At 38.2% G+C, this 27,629-nt stretch overlaps 1 protein-coding gene across 1 annotated transcript in view; it reads right to left on the bottom strand.

Annotated features, from left to right (window-relative positions):
- Positions 1-27,629, bottom strand: part of SCLT1 (sodium channel and clathrin linker 1) — a 249,471-nt gene that overhangs the window by 65,430 nt on the left and 156,412 nt on the right. The window contains exons 17-18 of the mRNA XM_052655079.1: positions 19,678-19,870; positions 12,852-13,048 (exon numbers count right to left, since the gene is read on the bottom strand). Coding sequence (XP_052511039.1) covers positions 12,852-13,048; positions 19,678-19,870 — 390 coding nt within the window. The remainder of the gene's footprint in view (positions 1-12,851; positions 13,049-19,677; positions 19,871-27,629) is intronic.

Genomic DNA, 27,629 nt, shown 5'->3' with positions numbered 1-27,629 from the left:
GTGCTTTGCTGGAGCAGCCGTGAAGAGATACCCCATGCCCAAGGTAAGAGAAGCCCAAGTAAGATGGTAGGTGTTGCAAGAGGGCATCACAGGGCAGACACACTGAAACCATACTCACAGAAAACTAGTCAATCTAATCACTCTAGGACCACAGCCTTGTCTAACTCAATGAAACCAAGCAATGCCTGTGGGGCAACCCAAGACCCAACCCTCTCCTCATGGTGGAGAGGTCTGACAGAATGTGGTCCACTGGAGAAGGGAATGGCAAGCCACTTCAGTATTCTTGCCTTGAGAACCCCATGAACATTATGAAAAAGCAAAATGATAGGATACCAAAAGAGGAACTCCCCAGGTTATTAGGTGCCCAATATGCTACTGGAGATCAGTGGAGAAATAACTCCAGAAAGAATGAAGGGATGGAGCCAAAGCAAAAACAATACCCAGTTGTGGATGTTGACTGGTGATAGAAGCAAGATCTGATGCTGTAAAGAGCAACATTGCATAGGAACCTGGTATGTCAGGTCCATGAATCAAGGCAAATTGGAAGTGGTCAAACAAGAGATGGCAAGGGTGAACGTCAACATTCTAGGAATCAGCGAACTAAAATGGACCGGAATGGGTGAATTTAACTCAGATGACCATTATATCTACTACTGCGGGCATGAATCCTTCAGAAGAAATGGAGTAGCCATCATGGTCAACAAAAGAGTCCGAAATGCAGTACTTGGATGCAATCTCAAAAACAACAGAATGATCTCTGTTTGTTTCCAAGGCAAACCATTCAATATCACAGTAATCCAAGTCTATGCCCCAACCAGTAACGCTGAAGAAGCTGAAGTTGAACGGTTTTATGCAGACCTACAAGACCTTTTAGAACTAACACCCAAAAAAGATGTCCTTTTCATGATAGGGGACTGGAATGCAAAAGTAGGAAGTCAAGAAACACCTGGAGTAACAGGCAGATTTGGCCTTGGAATGCGGAATGAAGCAGGGCAAAGACTAATAGAGTTTTGCCAGGAAAATGCACTGGTCATAGCAAACACCCTCTTCCAACAACAGAAGAGAAGACTCTACACGTGGACATCACCAGATGGTCAACACCAAAATCAGACTGATTATATTCTTTGCAGCCAAAGATGGAGAAGCTCTATACAGTCAACAAAAACAAGACCGGGAGCTGACTGTGGCTCCGATCATGAACTCCTTATTGCCAAATCCAGACTTAAATTGAAGAAAGTAGGGAAAACCACTAGACCATTCAGGTATGACCTAAATCAAATCCCTTATGATTATACAGTGGAAGTGAGAAATAGATTTAAGGCTCTAGATCTGTAGATAGAGTGCCTGATGAACTATGGAATGAGGTTCGTGACATTGTACAGGAGACAGGGATCAAGACCATCCCCATGGAAAAGAAATGCAAAAAAGCAAAATGGCTGTCTGGGGAGGCCTTACAAATACCTGTGAAAAGAAGAGAGGCGAAAAGCAAAGGAGAAAAGGAAAGATATAAGCATCTGAATGCAGAGTTCCAAAGAATAGCAAGAAGACGTAAGAAAGCCTTCTTCAGCAATCAATGCAAAGAAATAGAGGAAAACAACAGAATGGGAAAGACTAGAGATCTCTTCAAGAAAATTAGAGATACCAAGGGAACATTTCATGCAAAGATGGGCTTGATAAAGGACAGAAATGGTCTGGACCTAACAGAAGCAGAAGATATGAAGAAGAGGTGGCAAGAATACACGGAAGAACTGTAGAAAGAAGATCTTCACGACCCAGATAATCACGATGATGTGATCACTCACCTAGAGCCAGACATCCTGGAATGTGAAGTCAAGTGGGCCTTAGAAAGCATCACTAAGAACAAAGGTAGTGGAGGTGATGGAATTCCAGTTGAGCTATTTCAAATCCTGAAAGATGATGCTGTGAAAGTGCTGCACTCAATATGTCAGCAAATTTGGAAAACTCAGCAGTGGCCACAGGACTGGAAAAGGTCCGTTTTCATTCCAATCCCAAAGAAAGGCAATGCCAAAGAATGCTCAAACTACCGCACAATTGCACTCATCTCACATGCTAGTAAAGTAATGCTCAAAATTCTCCAAGCCAGCCTTCAGCAACACGTGAACCGTGAACTCCCTGATGTTCAAGCTGGTTTTCGAAAAGGCAGAGGAACCAGAGATCAAATTGCCAACATCCGAAAAAAGCCAACATCATCAAAAAAGCAAGAGAGTTTCAGAAAAACACCTATTTCTGCTTTATTGACTATGCCAAAGCCTTTGACTGTGTGGATCACAATAAACTGTGGAAAATTCTGAAAGAGATGCGAATACCAGACCACTTGACCTGCCTTTTGAGAAATCTGAATGCACGTCAGGAAGCAACAGTTAGAACTGGACATGGAACAACAGACTGGTTCCAAATAGGAAAAGGAGTACATCAAGGCTGTATATTGTCACCCTGCTTATTTAACTTATATGCAGAGTACATCATGAGAAATGCTGGACTGGAAGAAACACAAGCTGGAATCAAGATTGCCGGGAGAAATATCAATAACCTCAGATATGCAGATGACACCACCCTTATGGCAGAAAGTGAAGAGGAACTAAAAAGCCTCTTGATGAAAGTGAAAGAGGAGAGTGAAAAAGTTGGCTTAAAGCTCAACATTCAGAAAACGAAGATCATGGCATCTGGTCCCATCACTTCATGGGAAATAGATGGCGAAACAGTAGAAACAGTGTCAGACTTCATTTTTTTGGGCTCCAGAATCACTGCAGATGGTGACTGCAGCCATGAAATGAAAAGACGCTTCCTCCTTGGAAGAAAAGTTATGACCAACCTAGATAGCATATTCAAAAGCAGAGACATTACTTTGCTGACTAAGGTCCGTCTAGTCAAGGCTATGGTTTTTCCTGTGGTCATGTATGGATGTGAGAGTTGGACTGTGAAGAAGGCTGAGCGCCGAAGAATTGATGCTTTTGAACTGTGGTGTTGGAGAAGACTCTTGAGAGTCCCTTGGACTGCAAGGAGACCCAACCAGTCCATTCTGAAGGAGATCAGCCCTGGGATTTCTTTGGAAGGAATGATGCTAAAGCTGAAGCTCCAGTACTTTGGCCACCTCATGCGAAGAGTTGACTCATTGGAAAAGACGCTGATGCTGGGAGGAATTGGGGGCAGGAGGAGAAGGGGACGACCGAGGATGAGATGGCTGGATGACGCCACGGACTCGATGGACGTGAGTCTGAGTGAACTCTAGGAGTTGGTGATGGACAGGGAGGCCTGGCATGCTGCGATTCATGGGGTCGCATAGAGTCGGACACGACTGAGCGACTGAACTGATACCTTTTATTTCTTTTTCTGGAAATAGTGCACTGATTAGGACTTCTGGTACAAATACTAACAGAAGTGGTAATAGTGGTCTTGGTCATCTTTCCAGTCTTCAAAGAAAAGCTATTAAGATTCATGTTTTGCTGTTCAGAATAATGTTTGATTTATAAGAGATACCTTTATAAAATTAAGTAAATTCTGTTTCTAGTTTGCTAAGAGACATGTTAAAAATCAAAAATGATAAATATTAAATTTTCTCAAATACTTTTTCTATCTCTATTGAGATAACCTTATGATTTTTCTCTTTCTCTAAGTAATGTGGTAAATTACATCAATTTGTTTTCTAATGCTTTAATAATTTTGCATTCCTTGGATAAAGTCAAACTGGTAATAATTTTTTGTTAGTTATTTAATGCAAATAGATGCTTTTTATAATTCATGTAATGTTTTTAGCCATGAGAGGACAGGTCCAAATTTCCTAGCTCACCAATAAATGGAAGTAAAATTTTCCCTTTGTTTCAAACTAATTCTAAATACATTTTCATTTCAGCATTCCACCAAAACTTTTCTTATTTTTATTATTAAGAATAAAAGCACCACAGGGTACCAAACTGAATGGTTCATTCTCAGTTCTATCTTACTCAACCAGTCACTAGCATTTTATAAAACACTATGGTTGGTGGTGGGGGCAGGGGGATTGCCCAAGCTGGCAGAGTAAGAAGACTCCAAGCTCACCTCCTCTCAAAAGTAACAACTATCTGCAGAACAGTCATCAATGAAAAAGCGCAAAACCTCCCAGAAAAGATATACAACTAAAGACACAGTGAAGGGGCCACAATGAAATGGGTAGGAGGGATGGACTCCTGATATAATCAAGTGCTATACTCTCTGGTGGGCAACCCACAAACTGGAGTATAATTATATGCAGAGTGAGAGTTCTGAGCCCCATGTTGGGTTCCCCAGCCTGGAGGTTCTGTACTGTGACTGCAAACCCCTGGAGATCTGGCTTTGAAGGCAAGTGGGGCTTAATTTCAGGAGCCCTATAGGACTGAGGGAAATAGACTTCACTCTTAAAGGGCACACACAAAATCCTATGTGTACCAGGACTCAGGGCAAAAGCAGTAATTTGATTGAAGCCTGGGCTAGACTTCCCTTGTTGGAGAGTCTCTGGGAGAAGTGGGGATGCCTGTGACTCTTCCTATGAACACAGACACTGGTGGTAGCCACACTCAGGACCTATCTATTGCACAGCTACTGATGCTTGTAGTGCCATCTTGAAATCTTCCCTCTGGCTCGTTAGTGTCAGGACTTGACACCACCCAACAGCCTGTAGGCACCAGAATTGGGATGCTTCAAGCCAAAAAATAAACAGAGTGGGGACACAGACCACTCATCAGCAGACAGGCTGCTTAAAGACATCCTAAGACCTCAGTTCAGTTCAGTTCAGTCACTCAGTCATGTCTAACTCTTTGTGACCCCATGAATTGCAGCACAACAGGCCTCCCTGTCCATGACCAACTCCCTGCCTCTAAATATGGCCCTGCTCAAAGGACCAAGATTCTGCTCCACCCACCACTGAGCAGGCAATAGCCCTGCCATCCAGGAGGCCTGCACAAGCCTCCAGACCAGCCTCACCCACCAGAAGGTAGACACCAGAGGCAAGAAAACCATGATCTAGCAGCCTGCATATCCAGTCCACTAACAGTAGGCCAACACAAGCTTTGGAACACAGCAATCCTCCATAACCAACTGTGTCAAGAACCTGCCCCTGCTCATCAGCAATCTGACATCAGCTCTGGGATGCCTGGGCCCTGCAGCCAGATTCCAGGAAGTGGCTCTGCTTGCCACTAGTATGGCATTAACCCCAGGACCTAGAATCACCAAGCAGAGGGCAGGCAACAGCTCAGAGTCTTATAAATGCTGACTCTGCCCACCAGAGACCAGCACTAGCCCTGAGGCCCCTGAGGGTTCCACAATGAGCTGCTTCAGAACTGGGTGTAACTAGTACACAGGAGCATCCATACAAGGTAGGGCCTGGCAACCAATCAGGCTACAGGACAACAAGCCCACTAGACTGCCACACAGTCAGCCCACCACAACAGAAGGACCCATGCAGCCCTCTTGGGGGAATCCCTAGAATCTATAGTTTGAGTGATGAGAGGGGAGTGTACTGCTGGGACGCATAGGATGTTTCCTACAGAAGGCCACTTCTCCAAAGTTGAGAAGAGTGACTAACCTACCACATACATAAAGATACAAATAGCAACTTAGGCAAAATGAGGAGGCAAAGGAATATACTCCAGCTGAAGGAAGAGATAAAATCCTAGATGAAGAAATAAGTAAAGTGTAGACAGACAATATACCAAGAAAAGGTTCAGAGTAATGATCAAAGAACTTGGGAAAAGAATGTATACAGAGAGTAAGAAGTTAGCAGTTCCTGTTATAAAGAGAAAACATAAAAGACCAACTAAACAGAGATGAAGACTACAAATGAAATGAAAAATACACTAGAAGGAAATAACAGGAGACTAAATGATACAGAGGAATGCATCAGTGAGCTGAAGACAGAGCAAGGGAAATCACTGTCACTGTACAGATGAAAAAAAAAGAATAAAATGAAATGAGGATAGTGTAAGAGACCTCTGGGGCAATGTCAAGCATACTAGCATTAGCATTTCAGAGAGAAAGGGTCAGAGAAAATATCTGAAGTCATAATAACTCATAACTTTCTAAGCCTGGGAAAAGAAACAGTCCAGGAAGTGCCGAGAGTTCCAAAGAGGAACCACACTAAGACACATGATAATTAAAATGACAAAAATTAAAGATAAAGAGAGAATATTAAAAGCAGCAAGGGAAAAGCAACAAATACCATACAAGGAATGCCCATAAAGTTATTAGCTTATTTTTCAGCAGAAACTCTGCAGGCCAGAAAGGAGTGGCACCATATATGTAAAATGATGAAAAGAAAAAACAAAAACCCTACAACCAAGAATCTTCTACCCAGGATGGTTCTCCTTCAGATTTGACAGAGAAATCAAAAGTTCTATAGACAAACAAAAGATTAACTTGAGCACCAGCAAAACAGCTTTCCAACAAATGTTAAATGAACTTTTCTAGGAGAAAACAAAAGGCCACAACTAAAAACAAGAAAATTATTGAATGGAAAAGCTCACTAGTAAAGGCAAACATACAGTAAAGGGAGGATATCATCCCCACAAAAAGCTAGTAGGGAGGTTAAAAGATCAAAGCAGTAAGCAGTTAAGGGATACACAAAGCAATCAGATGTGAAATATGAAACAAAAAATAGTAATCATGGAGGGAAGAGAGTGCAAATGCAGGTATTTAAAATGCATTTGAAATTAGAGATCAGCAATGTAAAACAATGTTAAGATCATGGCATCCGGTCCCATCAGTTCAGTTCAGTTCAGTCGCTCAGTCGTGTCCGACTCTATGCGACCCCATGAATCGCAGCACGCCAGGCCTCCCTGTCCATCACCAACTCCCGGAGTTCACTCAGACTCACATCCATTGAGTCCGTGATGCCATCCAGCCATCTCATCCCCTGTCGTCCCCTTCTCCTCCTGCCCCCAATTCCTCCCAGCATCAGCGTCTTTTCCAATGAGTCAATTCTTCGCATGAGGTGGCCAAAGTACTGGAGCTTCAGCTTTAGCATCATTCCTTCCAAAGAAATTCCGGGTTGATCTCCTTCAGAATGGACTGGTTGGATCTCCTTGCAGTCCAAGGGACTCTCGAGTCTTCTCCAACACCACAGTTCAAAAGCATCAATTCTTCGGCGCTCAGCCTTCTTCACAGTCCAACTCTCACATCCATACATGACTACTGGAAAAACCATAGCCTTGACTAGACGGACCTTAGTCGGCAAGGTAATGTCTCTGCTTTTGAATATACTATCTAGATTGGTCATAACTTTTCTTCCAAGGAGTAAGCGTCTTTTAATTTCATGGCTACAATCACCATCTGCAGTGATTCTGGAGCCCAAAAAAATAAAGTCTGACACTGTTTCTACTGTTTCGCCATCTATTTCCCATGAAGTGATGGGACCAGATGCCATGATCTTCGTTTTCTGAATGTTGAGCTTTAAGCCAACTTTTTCACTCTCCTCTTTCACTTTCATCAAGAGGCTCTTTAGTTCCTCTTCACTTTCTGCCATAAGGGTGGTGTCATCTGCATATCTGAGGTTATTGATATTTCTCCCGGCAATCTTGATTCCAGCTTGTGTTTCTTCCAACCCAGCGTTTCTCATGATGTACTCTGCATATAAGTTAAATAAGCAGGGTGACAATATACAGCCTTGATGTACTCCTTTTCCTATTTGGAACCAGTTTGTTGTTCCATGTCCAGTTCTAACTGTTGCTTCCTGACCTGCATACAGATTTCTCAAGAGACAGGTTAGGTGGTCTGGTATTCCCATCTCTCTCAGAATTTTCCACAGTTTATTGTGATCCACACAGTCAAAGGCTTTGGCATAGTCAATAAAGCAGAAATAGATGTTTTTCTGGAACTCTCTTACTTTTTCCATGATCCAGCGGATGTTGGCAATTTGATCTCTGGTTCCTCTGCCTTTTCTAAAACCAGCTTGAACATCAGGGAGGTCCCATCACTTCATGGCAAATAGATGGGCAAACAGGGGAAACAGTGAGAGACTTTATTTGTTTGGGGGGCTCCAAAATCACTGCAGATGGTGACTGTAGCCATAAAATTAAAAGATGCTTTCTCCTTGGAAGGAAAGTTATGACCAACCTAGACAGCATATATTAAAACGCAGAGACATTACTTTAACAACAATGGTCAGTCTAGTCAAGGCTATGGTTTTTCCAGCAGTCATGTATAGATGTGAGAGTTGGACTATAAAGAAAGCTGAGCACTGAAGAATTGATGCTTTTGAACTGTGGTGTGGGAGAATACTCTTGAGAGTCCCTTGGACTGTAAGGAGGTCCAACCGGTCCATCCTAAAGGAGATCAGTTCTGGGTGTTCATGGGAAGGACTGATGCTGAAGCTGAAACTCCAATACTTTGGCCACTTGATGCAAAGAACTGACTCATTTGAAAAGACCTTGATGTTGGGAAAGATCGAAGGCAGGAGGAGAAGGGGATGACAGAGGATTAGATGGTGGGATGGCATCACTGACTCAATGGACATGAGTTTGAGTAAACTCTGGGAGTTGGTGATGGGCAGGGAGGCCTGGCGTGAGGCAGTTCATGAGGTCTCAAACAGTCAGACACGACTGAGCAACTGAACTGAACTGAATGTGAAAAAACAATTAAAACTGCTTTGTTTATCTAAAGCAGTATGATTTACAAAAACCTTTTGGTAACCACAAAACAAAAATCTATAACAGACATACACACACAAAAAAGAAGAAGGAATCCAAACACTAAAGACAGTCATAAGTCACAAAGAAGAGAAAAAAAGGCGGCAAAAATCTACAAAAACAAGCCCCAAACAACTAACAAAATGGCAGTAAGTACATCTCAATAATTATCTTAATTTTGAATTATCTAAATGTTCCAACCAAAAGACACAGACTGGCTGATTGTATACAAAAACAAGACCCATACATATGCTGCCTACAGGAGACTCACTTCAGATCTAGAGACACACACAAAGCTAAAGTGAGGAAATGGAAACAGGTATTCCATACAAATGGCAATCAAGAGAAAGACCGGGTAGCAATACTTAGATAAAATAGACTGTAGACTTAAGACTGCTGGAAGAGACAAAGGAGCACAACACATTAATCAAGGGACAAATTTAAGGAAAAGATATAAGAAATGTAAATATATATGCACCCCATATATGAGCACCTAAATATATAAGGTGAATATTAATGAACATAATAGGAGAAACTGACAGGAAATAATAATAGTCAGGGACTTTAACATTCCACTTATATCAATGGACAGATCATCCAGACATACAGTCAGTAAGGAAATTCTTGCCTTAAATGACACATTAGATCAAATGAACTTAATTTATATACACAGAGTATTCCACCTGAAAGCAGCAAAATACACATTCTTTTCAACTGCAAATGGAACATTCTCCAGGATAGATAACATGCTAGGCCAGAAAATAAGCCTTGATAAATTTAAGAAAACTGAGATCATATCAAGCATCTTTTACAATCACAAATCTATGAGATTAGAAATCAACTACAGGAAAAAACTATAAAACCACAAACGTGGAGGCCAAACTATAGCTACAAAATCATCAGTAGAGCACTGACTAAAACAGAGAGGAAATTTAAAAAATACGTAGAGACAAATGAAAATGAAAACACAACAATTCAGAACTTATGGGACACAGTAAAACCAGGTCCAAGAAGGAAGTTTATAGTGATACCTGCTTATCTGACATTTTCCCAAAAATGGCCAATAGGCATATTAAAAGATGTCCAACATCACTGTCATCAGGGAAATGCAAATCAAAACCACAATAAGATATCACTACACACCTGTCAGAATGGCTAACATCAAAAAGAACACAAATAACAAGTGCTGGCAAAAATGTGGTGAAAATGGAATGCTAGTACACTGTTGGTGAGAATGTAAACTGATGCACTCACTGTCGAAAACAGTATGGAGGGGGAGAAAAAAACAGTATGGAGGTTTCTCAAAAAATAAAAATAGAAGTACCAATTCCACCCTTGGGTATTCATCTGAAAGGAAAAAAAAACAACCCACTAATGTAAAAAGATACACGCACTCCAAAGTTCAGAGCAGCAATATTTACAATTGCCAAACAATGGAAGCAACTTAAGTGTCCAACAATAGATGAATGGATAAAGAAGACATGAAATATATACACAATAGAACACTACTAGGCCAAGAAAAGAAACTAGTGAATATAACAAAAAGAAACAAGCTTGCAGCTACAGAAAACAAACTATGGTTATTGGTGGGGAGAGAGAAGCGGGGAGGGTTAGTATAGGGGTAGTGGATTAGGATGTACAAACTAGTAGGTATAAAATAAGCAAAAGCATATATTGTGCAACATAGGGAATATACCCAATATTTTATAGTAACTATAAAGTGTTGTGAATCACTATATTGTACACCTATAACATATAATATTGTACAGCAACTATACTTCAATAAAAAGAAATAAACTAGCAAAAAAACAAAGCAAACTTTAATGGTTAGGACCATATTGACTATATCCAAGATGACTAAATTTGAAACCAGGATCTTTTACTTTGTTAGCTCTGTGACCTTGAACAAGTTCCTTTATGTCACTCAGACTCAGTTTATCCATCTGTAAAAAGTAAACATCATCTATTTTTATGTCATTCTTTTTGAGTTTTTTTTTTCTCTCTACGATTTTTTCTCTTGTTTGTCTCAGTATTTTTTCTCAGGCTCAGCTAAATTTTAATTTTTCCAAACTAAATTTTAGAACTTAGTCCTCAGTTGCCAAATTTCCCTATCCAGACTTACCTTCTATACCTTTTAATTCCATGACTTTAAAAATTATGTGTATGTTAATCACTCTTAAATTTACAGCTCTTGTTGCAATATCTTTCCTGAACTCCAAACTTATGTACCTAACAAGTTGATATTCTGACTTAAATATCTTTTAGGTAGCTCATACTTAACATGGCCCAAAGCAAACTTTTAAAAAATGATTTCCAGTCCTTCGAAACTTAATCCAAGTTACCATCATTTTGTAATTGGCTAATCACAGTACTGGTTCATCTCTCTTCTTCTACCTTTGACCCTGTCCAGGCTATTTATCATAGAGCAGTCAAAGTCATCTGTTGAACATTTAAGCCCGATCATATTATTTTGTTAAAAGCCCTTCATAGCTTCCTGCCAGGGTCCAGCCTCGGTGGATCCAGGGAATTCGAAGCAGGGACGGGGTCAGCGATTAAAGAGAGATTAATTAGAGATTTAAAGAGAGATTAGGGAAGAACAATGTAGTGAAAAAATAGAGGAGAAAAGAGGCTGCTATTCCTTGGTTTACACGGAAAGCTAAAAAAGTCTCAAGACAAGAGACTTGCCCTGTTCACGTAGGCCACAGGCGCCCGCTTGAATAGCAGAGAGTGCCCCGCCTTGGGCTCCCTCTCGCGTGGGTCTTAGAAGCCCAGGCAGAAAAGTGAACGCAGAGAGCCTCTGTGTTCCAAGGGATCAGCCTGAAAAAGAGAGGGAGGGAGAGGGAGAAAGAGAGAGAGAGAGTTGACACGGGGGGAGCCACATTTTCTAGAAACTGGTCCATCTCTTTATTTTCCAGGAAAGCTTTTATACTTTTAGTTGTACACAGAGATCAATGGATAATACAAAGTCATGCAGGGTCAGCAGCCCTGACCCTTATTGAGACCAGGCTTTCTCTCTGCATATCTTTCCGTATACAAAAGGTCTCAGGTGACTTAAATTATCTTCTGGCCAAGAGGCCTGTTAACACTTTATGGCTCTCTTCCTTAACGAATGTTAATCTCATTTCCCCTAAAGTGTTTTTCTTTAATCTGCATCACTCTTAAAGCACTAAAGTTACATCCCTATAGAACAAAGGTGCAGTGGGTTATAACAAAGAAGGTACTTAACTCAAAGATCTATGTTGCTACTTGTTTTTTCTATATACCAACTATATCAACAAATAAAAGATATGAAAACTTGGCAGCAAGTTTTGGCTCAACAATGAAACCCTTAATCAGTCCTATTCTAATGATTTTTCCTAGAATTTTTTAAGCTTTCTGTGCCTCTCATGGTTGGGAGGCTGTAAACAATCACATGCGCAGTTGCAAAAATCCGGACAGGCCTGTCAGGCAAGTTAGAAAGCTATCAGAGGGGTTTGAGCAGAATCACTCCTTTTAAGCCCAGGAGACTTATTAATTAGAGCTCTAAGTTAATTTTCTTTAGAGAAAGGTGATCGGGGATAGCAAACTTTTAAAAAATGATTTCCAGTCCTTCGAAACTTAATCCAAGTTAAAATCTCTTCTATAGTCAGAAGAGTATAGTATAGCGAACAGTAAATGGACAGATTTTGGTTTCGGGGTAGATGCTCAGGCAGAGGACCCCTTGAGACCTGACTCGCTTTTGCCTGTCAAGCCTCTTCCTCATGACCTTTGTCATGGGCGGGATCCCTCGTGCTGTGTTGGCTCCCGGCAGCTTCCCATTTCATTCATCATAAAAGTTCACATTCTTCCCAGGCAAATGTCAGCAAACTTTTTCTTAAAGGGCCAGAGAACAAATATTAGGCTTTGCAGGCCAAATAGATTCTGTTGCAACTATGGAACATTACTATGCTACATCTATATATGAATAGTATTAAGATTCTAAACTGCCATGTCCAACAAAAATCATTGTATTTCCTGGGATATGCATAAAATTTATAAAACAAACAATATTAGTTTGATCGATAATTGTCAACATTTTTCATAGTAATTTAATATTTGTTGTAAAAAATATAAGGTACAGACTTACATATTTTTAGAAAAAGATTATGGCAAGGACATTAAACTAAAGGTTAACTAATTTTTCTGTAAAATGTACCAAAGAATTAATAGTGGACTTACTTTAGATTATTGATTCTAATTTCTGCACTTTCAGTGAGTTTCTTCGTTTCTTCTTTCCACCTATTGGCTGCTTTCTGTGTAGTAGCTAAGAGATGCCTCAGTTCAACTGTGGAATTTCGATTACTGTCTTCCATCTCTCTTAATTGAACTTCAAACCCATGTTCCTTTATTGAAAATTCATGCTCCATTGTACTGATCTAAGGAATAAAATGAAAATAGTATTTTCTTTTTCTTTTCTGTTATTCTAGAAGACATGGTGATCATTGATAAATACAATCATTTATTTTGTGGTCTGTGGCATAGAAATGTTTGGATGAGAAATCTATATAAAAATTTACAATTTGTCTCCACCATAGATGAAGACTTATCCTATGTTATAGTATAAATTTAATGAAACCAGAATTAAGATGGAGTACAAAATTTTTAACACCTTCCCCAACCCCTTGAAATGACAGTAGGAAAAAAACATACTACTAATATAAACCTGCTTTCATCATCTATTTTTACTTTTGCTGCCTGGAGGGACAATAAATGTTCATGTTCTTAGGAACTGAGAGCTGGGTTTAAATTGAAGCCAATTATGTTTTTTAAAACACACAAAAAAATGTTTATTGGTTTATTATAAAGGATACAATTACAGCAGAGCCAGATGGAAGAGAGATACACAGCAAGGTACAGGATGGTAGGGGGTGTGCAGAGCTTCCAAGCCCTCTCCAAGTATGCCATGCTCCCAGCACCTGATGTGTTCATCGAAAGCTCCTCTGAGAGGCTCCTCAAGCCACTTTTGATTTACATACTAAAGTTCAGAGCTTCGTAAAGTTTAAAAAAGAAATTATATATGGGAATTCCTTTACTACCACAGCTAACGGTATACACAAACAATTCCCCCTCGCCCCCAGAAAAGACTAAAATGCTTTTCAGAAAGTTATATGAAAATGTCTTCAATTATTTCTAGGTTATTTATGTTATTATAGTAAAAAAAACCTTAATGTAGAATGAACATATGAATAAATGTTCTTTGGATACCCTAAAGCTTTCTCAACTTGAGGTTCAGGGAGAGAATTAACCCGAATGCTCTAAAGTACCCAGTGTACGTAATGAACTGTCTGCTTTCATATACATCTAGAATGAAACTACCTATTACCATATTTGAGGCAACTGATAAAATAGTTAAGTGGTTACTAGAACAATTTCTTTGGTATACTCTCAGGTTATCTTTATCTTGCTACACTGAAGAAATATTACAAGGAACACCTATCTTGTGATATTTTAAAGTAATGTGCTTTAAAAATGGTCACAGCTGGAATGGCTTCTAGTAAGTTATTAAATATGACTACTTTCAAACTGAAAAAAGAATGAATAAGAAGCCTCAATATTACTGATTGAAAAAACATCAAAGAAAACTCAACAACAGCTAAACTCATGGCTCATGGGGGAAAACTACAAACATTCTGTCCTCATTATTTCTGCTCAATGCTGCACACTTTCTAAATCTCTTAACCTTGCTTTCTCAAATGGTACACAAGTAGAAGACTGACTTTATAAATACTGGCACTGGAAAAACTACCTTGGATTTATTAATTTTGTATCGTATTATTACTCCTGGGCAAGCCTCCTGAGGCTCTGCGACTTCTGCTCTATTTAAAACATTTTTAAATTACTGAATTTTACAAATTTTGAACTGAATATCCTTCCTTGCCTCGATCTCTACTTTCTCTGGAGAAGCCAAGGTTCTGATATCTTAGGTGGAAGTATTTAATTCTGCCTCTGTCTCTCTCACACACAACATGCATTAAAAACTGATCTATGCATCTACACAGTTTTATCACTCTTCCTGCCTAGTTTAACTCCCCATTTCTATTTGAAAAATCTATCTGCAGCTTGACAAGCCTTATTCTAAGGTCCTTCATGATAACGTGCTCTCTATCTAATTCTATGAGACTAGGTTATACTATTATTCCCTTCTCTTTGTTTCTGTCACAATGCATTCTCATTCCTGGATCTTCTTACATGCTCCCTTTGACTAGAATAATCTTTCCCCTCCTGCTTACCTTAGTTATTTCTACTCAACTTTTAGAACTTAACTAACTTATTGCTCCTACAGGGAAATTCTCTTACTATCTATCTAGAAAAAGCTCTCATAGTGTCCTATGCTTTTCCTAAAGAACACTTACTAGTTTGCAAAGATACAATTAAAGTTTGCCTACCTCCATGCAAATAATAAGTTTTTAAGGATGGGACCATGTCTTTTTCGTATACTATTACATCTTTACCATCTGAATCATAATAAAGGTATCAAAATTCAGTCTTTAAATGAACCCCAGATCCTTCAGTTGACACAATTCCAACTTAAACTGGACAGGTCTGCAATGATGCAGGATGGATAAGGGCCAAGACAACTCTGTCTTCAAAACAAAAGTCTCACTAATGATTCAATTCAGAATGCTGGGTTGGAAAAGCAGATTTATGGTCTCCTTTCCCTTTTCCTTTGTGTCCTTCCTTTGCACAAAACTATTCACTCACATAGACAGGATTGCTAAAAACTAACCACATCTCCTAATTTTATATTTTTATGAGGAGTATTTAGACCACAAAGATATGTAGACTACAAAGATATGTAGATCCTTTGCAGAAAGAAGGAAGGAGTTAGGAAAAGAAAAAACTGGGGCAGAAAGGACAGTAGTGGCTTTATGATCAAATGAAAACTTCATAAAATAAGTTGTTATGGTTCTCAACCAACTGCCCTCTGAATACCCAACTGTTTTGATCTTTCTGGCTCCTAAAGATCACACACTTTCTCATGGGGGAGAAAATTAACAAAGTGTAGCACTAGATTCTTATGTTGTTAAAGAAGGAATCAGCTACAAAGCAATTTATCTGACAGCCCTCCTCCATAAAACAGAATTACAGCTATCTAGTCCCTTATTTACCAATGATTCTTTTCTCAAGCTACACGCAGACTTGGCATAAGGGGAGCATTTCTGGTAGGAGAACTTTTTTTTTTTCTAAGAAACATCAGTTATTATTCTGAATTAAAGATGGACTAAACGCAGTATCAAGTAGGGGAAATTCATGCATTCCCTTCTCCCCCATTATAAGAACCCAATCCCCAAAACACAAGCATACTGTAAAATTACGCAAAATACAAAAAAATTAAAAAGACAAATATACAGTCTCTGTCTCAGAGAGATAACTACCTCTAACTTTTACATCATTGTTATTTATGAATTTTAAAATTGAGAGTAGTGGATATAGGATTACAACATATATAAATATATATGCACACTTTTCATTTTAAAAAATACTTAGGACATAACAATACAAACACATTATAAATTATTTGGAAACATGATTTTTAATGATGACTCAATACAGCACTTTATAAATGTACCATAATTTAACTGTCTATTTCTAGATACGTTGTTTTTAATTTATTACAAATAATGTTGCAATGAACTTCCTTAAATTATAAGACACTGTAATTATTCTATTATGACTAAATTTTATAGACTCTCAATGTCTACCATTTTACACCTGCAGCTGCACATTCACTCAAACTGACAACTTTGCAGTTAATTAATACAGAGTTTAAACTTTTAAAAAACTTGTTTATTAGCAATTTGTTTTTCTTAGTTTGTGAATTCTGCTCACATCTCATACATGTTTCCCTATTGGGTTACAATTTTTTTTTCATATTTTTCAAAGCTCCTTGTGTGATCTTTGTCTTCTGTCATATTTATTAAAACTATTTCATCCAGTTATTTCTCTTTAAAATATTTTTAAAGTTGTTTTAAATATTTAAAAACCTTATAAATTTATCAATATATTTATTCATTTGCAATTCTCCCATTTTTCAGTTTTGCTGACAAAGTTCTTTCCCATCTATCAGTTAAATATTCAACTTCATTTCCTACTAATGCTGTCTATGATCACTAATAGTTTTTAGTTATTAATCCATATGAAAGTTATAATATGACATTTAAAAATAAGAAAATTTAAGATTTTTTCAAAGTACACTGTCATTTTTAAATTATGGAAATGTTTCAGTATAGAAACTTTCAAGCATATACACAACAGAAAAACTTTACAACGAATCCCTATATGCTTATCGCCTAGTTTCCATAATCATTAAATTCACAGCCACTCCTGTTTGATCTATAATTCTACTTACCTTCCTCTGCCAAGATTTACCTCTCTCTAGCTTACAATGACATACTGAACATGAATTTTAAGGGTACAACTCAATTTTTATACATATAGTGACGTACGAGCATCACCACCGAGATTTAGCTACCTCAGAAACTGGCTCTCTTATGTGGCCTTCTAATCAGTATTCATCCAACTAAAATGCAACCACTATTCTGATTCCATCCTTATAGGTAATTATGCCTGTTCTTCATTTGCATATAATGAAATTAATATAAGTTTTTTAATGTCTGGCTTCTTTTTCCAATATTATGTCTGTGAGACTCATATGCCATTGCTTATAGATGCAATTCATTCTTTTCATCTATTCCATGTATGAACATACCATAATTTATTTATGTCATCTCACATTGATGGACATTTTAATTATTTCCAGTGTTTTGATAAGACTAAAATTTCTATGAATATTCTTGTACACATATTTTGATGAACACAAGCACTCATACCAGCTGGGTATGTAGCTAGTATTTTTATTATTATTATTTGGCATAGTATGTATGTATATCCAACTTAAAAAAGATACTACCAAATGGTGGCTATACCAATTTATATAACCAAAATAACCAATGAAGATACTGGATTTTTTACAACTTTGTCAACACTTGATACTGTCAGTTTTTAAAATTTCAGTCATTCTGGTATGCATGCTATAGTACCTCATTATAGTTTTAATTATATTTCCATAGTAAATAATGAAGTTGAACTTTTTTTCATATATTCTCTTTTATAGACTAATTTTTTTGTTCATTTTTGGAAATGGGGTGTCTGTTTTTTTCTTTTTAACTTTTTTTCTTACTACTTCATTATTAACTGGTAAAAGTTTTTATATTCTAGATATGAGTCTTTTTTGGTTGTATGTATTATAAATACTTTCTTCTACTTTTTACTCTCTTAATGGTGTCTCTTTTGATGACTTAAAAATCTTAATTTTAAAGAAATCCAATTCATCTACCTTTTCACTATGATTAGCTCTCTTTTTGTTCTGTTTAAGAAATTCTTTCTTAGCCAAGATCATGAAGGTTCTCCTTGAAGCTCCATCATTTTATATTTCACATTTAGGTCTACAAGGCAGCTCAAATTAATTTAAATAAATGGTGTGATATAAGGATCAAGGTTTATTTTAAAAATATGGACCGAGCTGAACTCACAATATTTACTGTAAAGATAATTATTTCCCTACTGAACTTTTGTGGTGCCTTTGTTATAATGAGGTGATTATGAAAACTGGGTTTGTCCCTGGATTCTGTTTGTTCTATTGATCAGGTTGATTACTCTCCTGTTGATTACACACTGTATAGCTTTATATCAAGAAATATCTGGTAGTGTGATCTTTCCCCTTTGTTTTTCAAAGATTCCTCACAGATTAAAGCAAAAAAGCACAAGCTTCTTTGTATGATGAGAGTCTCTTTTTCAGAGTTTAATCTTTTATAAATAACTACAGTGTTTGACACTTGCAATAGGAGGCATTCAATAAAAATATGCTGATATGAATTAGGTTGGGATGTGACTTCTTATGAGTCCTCACAGCAGTGAAAAACAAAGTGAAACACTAATGCTAGCACCCATGTCCTTACTATGAAAATGGAAAATATAGACCTTTCTCATAAAAAGTAAATGCCACTTGTAAGGACTCCCCCTTCACACCCCAGACACAAATACAATCAACTGATACAGTTCTAAATAATTTTTAAAAATTTTAAACAGTATTCAAAATGCATATATATTTAATATAAATAGCTATGTTTTATATATAAATGAAACATAATAAGGTCAACTAAAATTAAAAAAAAGAGTTAATGCCACTTTTACAAAAGTCACACAGATTGGGGAAAGGCAGGCAACATACTGATGGTGATACCTGTGCTTGAAACTCCCTTGAACAGGTTATCATGTCCCTATTGCCAAACCATATAAGCATTAGAGAAAGAAGCAGGTGGGGAAGAGAGAGAAAAGGGAATTTTTTTCCAGAGGACACTTTTGTCCCTTGCCTTTTCCCTGGCATGGAATTTTTAGACTACCTATGAGTAGTTCTCAGAGCATACTGATGTACCATTATCTGCAGAGCTAGTTTTAAGAGCTCTATTTTTGAGTGGCTATTAGGTGGTTCAGATGGTAAAGAATCTGCCTTCAATGTGGGAGACTGGGTTCGATTCCTAGATTGGGAAGATGCCCTGGAGGAGGGCAAGGCAACCTACTTCAGTATTCTTGCCTGGAGAATCCCCATGGACAGAGAAGCCTGGCAGGTCCATGGGGTTGCAAAGAGTCGGACATGATGGAGCAACTGAGTACAGCACATTTTAGAGAGAAGAGAGGACAGCAGTCCGTAAAGTTATCTATAGTTTTGCTAGCACTGCTTAAATTGCTTTGGCAGGAATATCAGTGCATTTCATGGTTGGAAAAGCATTTTTTTGTGTGTGGATAGTGAAAGCAATCATTTTCAAGTGTGCTTGCCAAGTTCTGCAACACAGAAAAGACTGGTTAATGCTCTGCATTATGATCTAGTGCTATCTGATGAGACTTTAAAAAAGGTCTTAAAAATGTTTTAACAGGTCTCTGTAAATATTCTCTATATTTTGAATTTCACAGGTACACATTTAATTCTAACTAGATTTGAATATACCTTTAATTTGGCTTTTTTTTGAACCTCGAGGGCAATCTTTCTCAAATCTTCAGTCTGTTTCTGTAACTGTTCGTTTTCCTGCTGAAGTTTCAACCTTTGTTCACTGACAAATCCACAGTTCTCTCTCTCAGACTCCAATATATTTTGAAGTTTCTGAATCATTTCTTGGCAACGTGATATCTCTTCTGAGGAACTGATTAAAAAAACAAAACAAAAAGAACCTTTAAACTTAATGATCTGGAATAGAAGTCAAGAAGTCTGTCCATATTTTATACTGCAGACTTGTTTTCTTTGTTCTGAGTCATTTATCTTCACTGTAGACTTAAACTGTGCGGTTTTACAATGTATGTTACACCAACCAAATATACTCCATTTAGCAATCTTAACTAATAACAGAAAACTGAATTGCTATCACTCACTAAGGAAGTCAATGTGAAACCTCTTTCCAATTATTCCTAAAACTGAGAATCAAGGACTTCAAGAGGACAAACGAAAGCTAATGATGAGGAAGATGGACAGGTAATAATCAAAACTCTTTTAATCATTAATCAACTCTATAGAAGACATTTGCTGACTATACTAAATTATGAATTATAATAAGACAATTCAAATTAAAAAAATAAACTTCTAGTTGTATAAACTTATTTTATTTTATCATAAACAGGTTATATTTCTTGAACTTTCTCAACAATAGATTACTGAATGACAAGACCTCCAGACATGTATATTGTTTCAACATACTGCTAATTTTTATTCCGATCTTTTAAAATTTCCATCTTTTCAATCCCAGGTAATCAAGTACTATGAACATTCCCTAGCCATTGGGTGTCATAGGAAATATATAATATCCTTTACTGTCATAATATTGTAGCTCCTTTTTTCCTGTCTCAAACTTGGCTAATAAAGTTCCTAATGAAATGGATGTAGGTAATGATCCTCAAATGATGCTCAAGTCAGAAAGATGCTAAGATAAAAAATAACAACACATTATGTGCATTGAAACAGGAGTCCAAAATGTTACTATTTATAAACAATTATTGCAAAAAAGTGAAAGCTGAATCAGATCAAGCCCCTTGATCTAATTTTTAAAAAAATGCATGGGGCAGGAAACAAGGTAAATGATATGATATATATGCATGTGGGTAGAGAAGACTCTTGAGAACCCCATGAACAGTATGAAAAGGCAAAATGATAGGATACTGAAAGGGGAACTCCCCAGGTTGGTAGGTGCCCAATATGCTACTGGAGATCAGTGGAGAAATAACTCCAGAAAGAATGAAGGGATGGAGCCAAAGCAAAAACAATACTCAGCTGTGGATGTTGACTGGTGATAGAAGCAAGGTCAGATGCTGTAAAGAGCAATATTGCATAGGAACCTGGAATGTCAGGTCCATGAATCAAGGCAAATTGGAAGTGGTCAAACAGGAGATGGCAAGAGTGAATGTCGACATTCTAGGAATCAGTGAACTAAAATGGATGGGAATGGGTGAATTTAACTCAGATGACCATTATATCTACTACTGTGGGCAGGAATCCCTTAGAAGAAATGGAATAGCCATCATGGTCAACAAAAGAGTCCGAAATGCAGTACTTGGATGCAATCTCAAAAACGACAGAATGATCTCTGTTTGTCTCCAAGGCAAACCATTCAATATCACAGTAATCCAAGTCTATGCCCCAACCAGTAACGCTGAAGAAGCTGAAGTTGAACGGTTTTATGAAGACCTACAAGACCTTTTAGAACTAACACCCAAAAGAGATATCCTTTTCATGATAGCGGACTGGAATGCAAAAGTAGGAAGTCAAGAAACACCTGGAGTAACAGGCAAATTTGGCCTTGGAATGCGGAATGAAGCAGGGCAAAGACTAATAGTTAGCAAACACCCTCTTCCAACAACACAAGAGAAGACTCTACACATGCATATCACCAGATGGTCAACACTGAAATCAGACTGATTATATTCTTTGCAGCCAAAGATGGAGAAGCTCTACACAGTCTACAAAAACAAGACCAGGAGCTGAGTGTGGCTCAGATCATGAACTCCTTATTGCCAAATTCAGACTTGAAGAAACTAGGGGAAAACCACTAGACCATTCAGGTATGACCTAAATCAAATCCCTTATGATTATACAGTGGAAGTGAGAAATAGATGTAAGGGACCATATCTGATAAGATAGAGTGCCTGAGGAACTATGGATGGAGGTTCGTGAAACTGTACAGGAGACAGGGATCAAGACCATCCCCATGGAAAAGAAATGCAAAATAGCAAAATGGCTGTCTGGGGAGGCCTTACAAATACCTGTGAAAAGAAGAGAGGCAAAAAGCAAAGGAGAAAAGGAAAGATATAAGCATCTGAATGCAGAGTTCCAAAGAACAGCAAGAAGAGATAAGAAAGCCTTCTTTAGCAATCAATGCAAAGAAATAGAAGAAAACAACAGAATGGGAAAGACTAGAGATCTCTTCAAGAAAATTAGAGATACCAAGGGAACATTTCATGCAAAGATGGGCTCAAGAAAGGACAGAAATGGTATGGACTTAACAGAAGCAGAAGATATTAAGAAGAGGTGGAAAGAATACATGGAAGAACTGTACAAAAAGATCTTCATGACCCAGATAATCATGATGGTGTGATCACTCACCTAGAGCCAGACATCCTGGAATGTGAAGTCAAATGGGCCTTAGAAAGCATCACTACAAACAAAGGTAGTGGAGGTGATGGAATTCCAGTTGAGCTATTTCAAATCCTGGAAGATGATGCTGTGAAAGTGTTGCACTTAATACACCAGCATTTTGGAAAACTCAGCAGTGGCCACAGGACTGGAAAAGGTCAGTTTTCATTCCAATCCCAAAGAAAGGCAATGCCAAAGAATGCTCAAACTACCGCACAATTGTACTCATCTCACACACTAGTAAAGTAATGCTCAAAAATTTCCAAGCTAGGCTTTAGCAATACGTGAACCGTGAACTTCCAGATGTTCAAGCTGGTTTCAGAAAAGGCAGAGGAACCAGAGATCAAATTGCCAACATCCGCTGGATCATTGAAAAAGCAAGAGAGTTCCAGAGAAACATTTATTTCTGCTTTATTGACTACGCCAAGCCTTTGACCTTGTGGATCACAATAAACTGTGGAAAATTCTGAAAGAGATGGGAATACCAGACCACCTGACCTGCCTCCTGAGAAACCTATATGCAGGTCAGGAAGCAACAGTGAGAACTGGACACGGAAAATAAATAAATTTAAATTAAAAAAAATAATAAAAGAAAAAATACACACACAGAAAAGAACTGGACATGGAACAACACACTGGTTCCAAATAGGAAAAGGAGTACATCAAGGCTGTATATTGTCACCCTGCTTATTTAACTTATATGCAGAGTACATCATGAGAAAGCCTGGACTGGAAGAAGCACAAGCTGGAATCAAGATTGCTGGAAGAAATATCAGTAACCTCAGATATGCAGATGACACCACCCTTATGGCAGAAAGTGAAGAGGAACTAAAGAGCCTCTTGATGAATGTTAAAGAGGAGAGTGAAAATGTTAGTTTAAAGCTCAACATTCAGAAAACAAAGATCATGGCATCTGGTCCCATCACTTCATGGGAAATAGATGGGGAAACAGTGGAAACAGTGTCAGACTTTTTTTTGGGCTCCAGAATCACTGCAGATGGTGACTGCAGCCATGAAATTAAAAGATGCTTACTCCTTGGAAGAAAAGTTATGACCAACCTAGATAGTATATTCAAAAGTAGAGATATTGCTTTGCCAACAAAGGTCCATCTAGTCAAGGCTATGGTTTTTCCAGTGGTCATGTATGGAGGTGAGAGTTAGACTTGAAGAAAGCTGAGTGCCAAGGAACTGACGCTTTTGAACTGTGGTGTTGGAGAAGACTCTTGAGAGTCCCTTGGACTGCAAGGAGATCCAACCAGTCCATTCTGAAGGAGATCAGCCCTGGGATTTCTTTGGAAGGAATGATACTGAAGCTGAAGCTCCAGTACTTTGGCCACCTCATGCGAAGAGTTGACTCACTGGAAAAGACTCTGATTCTGGGAGGGATTGGGGGCAGGAGGAGAAGGGGACGGCAGAGGATGAGATGGCTGGATGGCATCACTGACTCGATGGACGTGAGTGTGAGGTAACTCCGAGAGTTGGTGATGGACACGGAGGCCTGGCGTGCTGCGATTCATGGGGTCGCAAAGAGTTGGACACGACTGAGCGACTGAACTGTACTGAATTGAGAGAAGACCCTACAACACAAACAACCCAGGTTTTCAACAAATTACTTGTAAGAAAGTAAAAGAGAAAGGCGGAGATTCCTGGATGTATATCTCCATTCCCATAGATACACAGCTTTTCTTTATTCTTTCTTTAGTAAACAGGCACTTAGGTTATCCCAATACCTTGGCTATCGTCAAGAATACTGACTGCAATGAATACGGGAATGCAGATATCTCTTTGAGACAATCATTTTGTTGCCTTTGGATCTATACTCTGAAATAGGATCGCTGGATCATACGGTAGTCCTACTTTTAATTTTTTGAGGCACCTCCATTCTGTTTTCCATAATGGCTGCACTAATTTACATTCCCACTAACAGCATAGAACGGTTCCCTATTCTCCACATTCTTGTCAATACTTGTTATCTTTTGTCTTTTTGACAAGAGGCATCCTAACAGGTATGAGGTGATACCTCACTGTGGGTTTAATTTGCATTCCCCTGGTGATAAGTGCTTTTTGATATACCTTTGGTCAGCTATGTCTTCTGAGAAAAATTTGATCAGATCCTTTGCCCAATTTTTTTTGTTTTCTTTTCCCATTGAGTTGTTCAAGTTTATTATATATTTTGAAAATTAACTCATCAGGTGTATTATTTGCAAACATTTTTCCCTATGCCATAGTGTCTTTGTACTCTACTATTTTCTTTGCTGTGTAGGGAGGTCTCAGTTTGATGTAACTTCATTTGAATAGTTTTGCTTTTGTTACCTGTACTTGTGGGGTCATATCCAGAAAAAAAAAAAAAAATCACTGCCAAGACCAATGTCAAGAAGCGTTCCCTGTTTGTTTCCTTCTAGCAGTTTCACAATTTCAGAATGTACATTTAAGCCTTTAATACATTATGAGCTGATTTTTGTATACGGTGTGTGGTAAGGTTCCAATTTTTCTTCCACATCTAAATGTCCAGTTTTTCCAGCACCATTTATTGAAGAGATTATCCTTTCCCCATGTGTGTTCTTGACACCCTTGTCAAACATTAGGTGACCACAAATGTATGCATTTATTTCTGTACTCTCTACTCTGTGCCGTAACTATACATTGTTTTATACCAGTATTGTATTGTTTTGATTACCAAAACTTTGTAATATATTTTGAAATTAGGAAGCGTGATGCATCCAGTTTTTGTTGTTGTTATTGTTCTTGTTCCAGAACGGTTTGGCTATTTCAAGTCTTTGGAGGTTCAATATGATTTTAGGATTTCTCTGTACTTCTGTGAAAACACCATTGGAATTTGATAGGGATTTTATTGACTCTATAGATGGCTTTGTGTAGTATGGATGTTTTAACATTATTATTTCATTCAATTTATAAACACACCTTTATATTATTTGTGACTGTCAAATTATTTCCTCAGTGTTTTTCAGTTTACAGATTTTTCATTTCCTTGGTTATAAATTCATTCTAAGTAATTTATTCTTTTTGGTGCTATGGTAGATGGAATTGCTGATTTTTTTCCATATAGTTTGCTGCTGGTGTATAGAAATTCAACTGATTTTGGAATGCTGGTTCTGTATCCTGAAGCTTTACTGAATTTGTGTATTTGTTCTAATGGCTTTGAGGCTGAGTCTCCAGTTTTCAAAATATGAGATCATATCATTTATAAACAAAGACAATTTTACTTCTCTTCCAATTTAGATGTTTTATTATTTTTTTAAATCTAATTTCTCTAAGACATACAGTACTATGGAGAATACAACTGGCAAGACTGGGCACTCCTGTCTTTTTCATGATCTTAAAGTTGTTAGGTTTTCACCACTGGGTATGATGTTAGTTGTGTTCTTGTTATAAATGGGCTTTACTATGTAGAGGTACATTCTGTCTACATCTAATTTGTCGAGAGTTTTTAATCGTGAATGATACTATATTTTGTAAAATGCTTTTTTTATATCTATTGAAATGATCATATGAATTTCATACCTCATTCTTTAATGTAGTGTTTCGTTACATTTATTGATCTGTGTATGTCAAAACATCCTTGCATCCCAGGTATTAATCCCACTATGATCCTCTTAAATTTGGTTTGTTAGTATTTACTTTTTAGGAGTTTTGCATTTATGTTTACTAAGGATATTAGCTTATTATTTTCTTATAGTATGTTTGTCTTGCTTTGGTTTTAGAGTAATGATGGCCTTGTAAAATGAGTTTGGAAATGTTTTCTCTTCTTCAATTTTATGGAAGAGTTTGACATTAAATAATCTTTAAATGTTTGGAAGAATTCATCAGTGAAGCCATTTGGTTCTAACTTTTAAAAAATCCAAGGAGGTTTTTGATTATTGATTTAGTTTCCTTAATGTTAGGTAAAGACGACCAGGACACCAAAAATAGTGTCTAACAGGCTTTAATGGGGAAGCGCTCCCGGGCGGGGTTCCTGGACCCGAACGAGGCAGGTCGAGGAAGTCCGCGCCCGGACCGTGTTGGGGGTGGTTTTTACACGTTTGTTGCGAAGGATGGTCAGGCTAGATGGACGGGGGTTCGGATGCGTCCCCCGGCTGAGGTGTCACAGGCTGACAGGTCCTTCTTCGTGGCTGGGGTGGGGTGGCTTTAGCTGCCGAAGTGTGCTGTTATTGGTCCCTGGGATCTGGGAGGCTCCTTCCCAGAGGGACCTCCCCCATGGCGGGAGGGAGAGGAGAGGCAGCCAATCACGGCCCCTGGGGTCGGCCTTACACTAATAGTAACTGGTCTGTTCAGATTTTCAATTTTTTATAAGGTTGCATATTTGTAAGAATTTATCAATTTTTTCATGGTTGTCCAACTTGTTTATGTATCTTTGTTCACTGTAGTCTCCTATAGTCCTCTGTTTTTGTGTGGTATCAGTGGTAATGTCTCCTCTTTTATTTCCGATTTTTATTTATTGAGTCTTCTCTCTTTTCTCAGGCTTCCCTGGTAGTGGAGCTGGTAAAGAATCCGGCCTGCAACGCAGGAGACCTCGGTTTGACTCCTGGATCGGAAGATACTGTGGAGAAGTGATAGGCTGCCCACTCCAGTATTCTCGGGCTTCCCAGGTGGCTCAGTCGGTAAAAAATCCTCCTGCAATGCAGGAGACCTGGGTTTGATCCCTGGGTGTGGAAGATCCCCTGGAAGAGGGCATGGCAACCCACTCCAGTATTCTTGCCTGGAGAATCCCCATGGACAAAGCAGCTGACTGGGCTACAGTCCATGGGGTCACAGAGAGTCAGACACAACTGAGCTACTAGGCACAGCACAGCTCTCTATTTGATTTATTTCTGCTCTAATCTTTGTCATTTCCCTAACGGTGGGCTTAGTTTTCCCTTCTTTTCTTGTTTCTTTAGGTGTAAAGCTGGGTTGTTTATTGAGATGATTTTCAAAATGTACACATTTATCACTGTAAACTTTCCTCTAAGAACTGCTTTCACTGCATCCCATACATTTTGTATATTTTGTTTCTATCTTTAGTTGTCTTAAGATACTTTCTTTTTCCATTTTGATTTCTTCTTTGACCCACAGGTTGCTCAGGAGTGTGTTATTTAATTTCCACCTGTTCTGTTAATTTTTCAGTTTTGCTATTACTGCATTTCAGTTTCATATCACTATGGCTGGAAAAGATACCTGATATAATTTTAGTCTTCTTAAATTGGCTAAGATTTATTTTTGTGGTCTATCATATGACCCATTCTGGAGTTTTGTGTATACTTGAGAAGAACACGCACTGTGTTGCC

Source organism: Budorcas taxicolor, chromosome 17, assembly GCF_023091745.1.
Source record: "Budorcas taxicolor isolate Tak-1 chromosome 17, Takin1.1, whole genome shotgun sequence".
Classification (NCBI taxonomy): Eukaryota; Metazoa; Chordata; class Mammalia; order Artiodactyla; family Bovidae; genus Budorcas; species Budorcas taxicolor.
The sequence above is the reverse complement of the archived record's forward strand: the minus strand, read 5'-3'. Positions and strand labels throughout refer to the sequence as shown.